The 3,535-nt window shown below is 36.5% G+C and overlaps 2 protein-coding genes and 1 long non-coding RNA gene across 5 annotated transcripts in view; 1 reads left to right on the top strand and 2 right to left on the bottom strand.

Moving 5' to 3' along the window:
• Positions 1 to 520, bottom strand: part of LOC110270858 — a 2,779-nt gene extending 2,259 nt beyond the window's left edge. Inside the window, exon 1 of the long non-coding RNA XR_002360538.1 lies at positions 415 to 520. This is a non-coding gene — a long non-coding RNA (uncharacterized LOC110270858). The remainder of the gene's footprint in view (positions 1 to 414) is intronic.
• LOC107638555 (BI1-like protein) overlaps positions 1 to 1,406 on the top strand; it is an 8,615-nt gene extending 7,209 nt beyond the window's left edge. The window contains exons 6-7 of one of the 2 annotated variants that reach the window (XM_016341890.2): positions 499 to 656; positions 971 to 1,397. In XM_016341890.2, the coding sequence (XP_016197376.1) occupies positions 499 to 656; positions 971 to 1,177 (365 nt within the window). In that variant the 3' untranslated portion in view covers positions 1,178 to 1,397. Of the gene's footprint in view, positions 1 to 498; positions 657 to 970 lie in introns of both variants that reach the window. The other variant, XM_016341891.2, reaches the window with a different exon arrangement.
• On the bottom strand, positions 1,529 to 3,529 carry LOC107638553 (aspartyl protease family protein At5g10770-like). Of its 2 annotated transcripts, XM_016341889.2 has the most exons (4): positions 3,325 to 3,529; positions 2,754 to 3,167; positions 1,813 to 2,642; positions 1,529 to 1,739 (listed from the first exon to the last, which is right to left on the bottom strand). In XM_016341889.2, exons 1-3 carry the CDS (start codon positions 3,506 to 3,508, stop codon positions 1,837 to 1,839), a joined length of 1,404 nt encoding a protein of 467 aa, XP_016197375.1. In that variant the 5' UTR covers positions 3,509 to 3,529; the 3' UTR covers positions 1,529 to 1,739; positions 1,813 to 1,836. The 2 variants fall into 2 exon arrangements, with proteins under 2 accessions (XP_016197375.1, XP_016197374.1); XM_016341888.2 differs by having other exon boundaries at positions 1,626 to 2,642.

The following is a 3,535-nucleotide window of genomic DNA, read 5'->3' as shown; positions in this document are numbered from 1 at the left end:
TCTGCATACTCCTTGGTAAGTTATTAGTTCACATAATGAAATGCCTTTATTTATTCCTATTTTCATAGCGTGTTAGATCTCTATCTAAACATGTTAATTTGCTATAATATTCTCTATTTTTCAGGTTTTGGTTTCACTAGCAAGTATTATATTATTCTATTAAAGTTCCATTCTGCTAGCTTGAGAGAACTGTTGATTATCATATTAAATAAAAAAGCTTGGTTGTCATAATTTAATTTCTATAGAGACTGATATAGTATTTTCTGATCTGGTTCTAGTTGCATTTACGGTTAACACTTGCTAGATTGATGTGAGATATCAGCTAATCTTGGAGTAGCTATTTCCAAGCTTAGTAATTATAGATGTATTCTTTGAAGGATATCTGATCCTTTCATGGACTTCAATTTTGTTTACTTAGCAAAACTTGCGGCAGCACTGCAGGTTGTTGCTGTTATGGTTTATCTGATTTTTGTCATGTCTTAATGGAAATTATTGCAGGAAAAATTGTGCTTGAGGCTTTGATTTTGACCTCTGCTGTGGTTTCCTCACTCACTGGCTATACCTTTTGGGCTTCCAAGAAGGGCAAGGATTTTAGCTTCCTTGGCCCATTTTTATTCACTAGTCTCTTTACCCTGTTTCTCGTTGGCATGATGCAGGTTAGAATAGAATCCATCCCCTTTTTCATTGAGTTATAGTAATTAATCCTTCTGTTCCACATTGATGATCATTTTGATTTTTTAGTTACATTCATAAACCAATGCATTTGTACACAATTGTATCTAGATGGATTGTTTTGTCAATTTACCAAAAAAGTCAAAACAACCATCATTATGGAATGGCCGGATGGATGGAGTACTCAGTAGTCTTTTTTTATGTGGTTTTATAAATCTCCAATTAGTTAGTTTAGCATTCTAGTATTGGGTTCTTGTTGACTTGCATGTTACTTAAGACTCCTTGTCCTTTGGCGCAGATGTTCTTCCCATTTGGACCAGCAGCTCATGCTATTTATGGTGGAATTGGTGCTATGATTTTCTCTGGTTACATTATATACGACACTGACAACCTGATCAAACGCTTCACTTATGATGAGTACATTGGGGCTTCAGTCACTCTCTATCTCGACATTCTGAACTTGTTCCTTGCCATCTTAAATATGCTGAGGGAGGCAAACAATTAGCCACTCATCCTGCGTGAACTAAGTTTTTGTCAATTAAAATCTCTGAAATAACTTTTTTACCTCTTTACAATATACCCTAGGAAGTATTCTGATTATAACACTATGCTCCTCTACTCTAGTATTCTCTTACAGTTGAGTGTCTTGGGTGACATGAAAAATTTGTTGGTTCACAATTGTATCTTATGATGTATTATATTATATAAAAGAATATTGTGCAAAATGTTGTTCATTCCTTTTAGTTATTTATTCTGAGGTGAGTTGCCCTTTGAATTTATATGATACATGGTGTCATAGATTATCAAACAAGCAACCTGCTTTATGTGGAGATCAGCATTATAAAGCTAGAAGAGATTCAGAACATTGAATATTTTGTTGACGAGTACAAAGTGGATCTTACGTTTAAAACGTTCGACCTTTTGATTTTGCTAGGTGGTATCCAAGTATAGTGTTACTTGTGAAATCTCAATGAAATTTGTCAGTATCATTGTTTTCTGATCTAATAAGGACTCTTATTACGATCTGAATCTTATTCTGATATCAAGGAAGGTAAAAGATGTTTTATATGCAGTACATTCTATGATCTGACTGCTAGAAAACCTCTGATCCCAGACTTAGACAATTTTTTAAGCCAAACTTTGTGGCTACCTTTTGCAATATTACTATTTGCAACCACCATGGCCAAACCCAAGTTTTCCTCCTGCAACATCATACACTACCTCTAGTGTTTTCTGCTGGTAGTTTCCAAGAAGTACAAAATCTTCGCCTCCGGGAGTTTCTGGAGTTGCTGCAAATGGGAAACAAACAACAGTGGAGTTGTAAGGTATAACTACTCCACTGGGTGGTATATTCAAAACAAGTCCATCTTCAAACAAGAAGCTCATTTTTGGAAGTTTAAGCTTCTTGTGACCGTCAATGTTGTAACATGTATCGGCAACAGAAATTGCTCCCACAAATCTATAACCGGTCATGGCTTTTCGATATGCTTCTCGCAACTTAATGTAATCCTTGGAAGGTAACCTTGTAATGACAGTACCAGAATCAATGAATGCAGTATCCTTCTTAACAGTTATGGGAATAGTGGTGCTACCAACTTTTATCCCAGTGAGTTCAATGGCATTATCTCTTCCTAGCTTTGTGAACTTTAAGGATTTCGAAACTTGTTTAGTCTTACCAAATCTGAGAAAACCAACACGGTTTGGTTTTGAGGGGAGACAATATGAAAACACTTTGTTATATGTATTGGAAGTTTGTTCTACAAAGGATAAGAATCCTTGGCCAAGCCCAATTATGCCATCAGTCTTGTCAAGGGTGGCATTAAAGGTGACTTCGTTGCACCCAAACATGATCCCCTTGAAGGTTTTGGAGCCAACAAATAATGTTTCTTTAGCCATGTATCCGAAGATCAAAGATCCGTCTAAGTAAGCTCCCAGATACGTGCATGATGAGGAAATGCATTGTGTGTACCCTGCAGAATTCATGAAATTCAGAAAGAGTAATGATGCAGATTCCTAAACATGATGCCGTCAATATTTTGGAATCTTGAAATGTAATAAATTCATTTTGATCACACAATTACCTAAAGTAGTATTGGTCAAACTGCATGTGTGTGAGGGACAAGTAATTTTGGTGTAGGTTGAAGATTTTGATGGATCAAAAAGTGGACGTTTTGGCTGGTAACAATCATGATTTGGCTTTCCCAGCTTGCAGGGTAGACATTGAATCCATAAGAGATCACTACCGGTGTCAATGTTGAATGTGAACATCCTTTTAGGTGTTCCTATCCCCACATTTATAGCATATGTACCATCTTGCCATTTGAGTTGAACCTGGTTCTTTCCATAGCTCTGCCTCGACACCATCAAGCTCGCTCTTTTTTGGTCTCTTTCAAGGATTTCAAGCATGGATGGAGCATTTGCTTTTCCATGGTTCTTTGGGGAGCAGGGTCCATAGTTGTGGACTAGTTCCAGAGACTCCTCTTCTTCCGATGACACTACATAGTTCAAACCAAATAAGAAATCTGATAGAGAGTAATAAACAATACATTACAATAATACAAATTCATGATAAAATATCATCAACTGAGAAGGAACATTCACTTCACTTCAATTTCGTTTGATGAAGTAAGAAACAAGAAGGAATGAACCAACCTTGTTTAGAAGAAGGGTTGCATGTAGAGGTTGGCAGCAAAGAGCTGACTTCAACAACATTGAAATGGTTGCTGATTTGTGTAGTTGTTGTATCATCACTTTGAAAGGCAACACTCTTGTGTACAGAATCAAGAACAAAATTTAAGGCAAGAATGCAAAGCAGAAAGAAATGGAAGTTGCCCATGTTTCTGGTGCTAGTAATGCAGTTCTT

This window comes from Arachis ipaensis, chromosome B04, assembly GCF_000816755.2.
Source record: "Arachis ipaensis cultivar K30076 chromosome B04, Araip1.1, whole genome shotgun sequence".
NCBI lineage: Eukaryota > Viridiplantae > Streptophyta > Magnoliopsida > Fabales > Fabaceae > Arachis > Arachis ipaensis.
The sequence above is the reverse complement of the archived record's forward strand: the minus strand, read 5'-3'. Positions and strand labels throughout refer to the sequence as shown.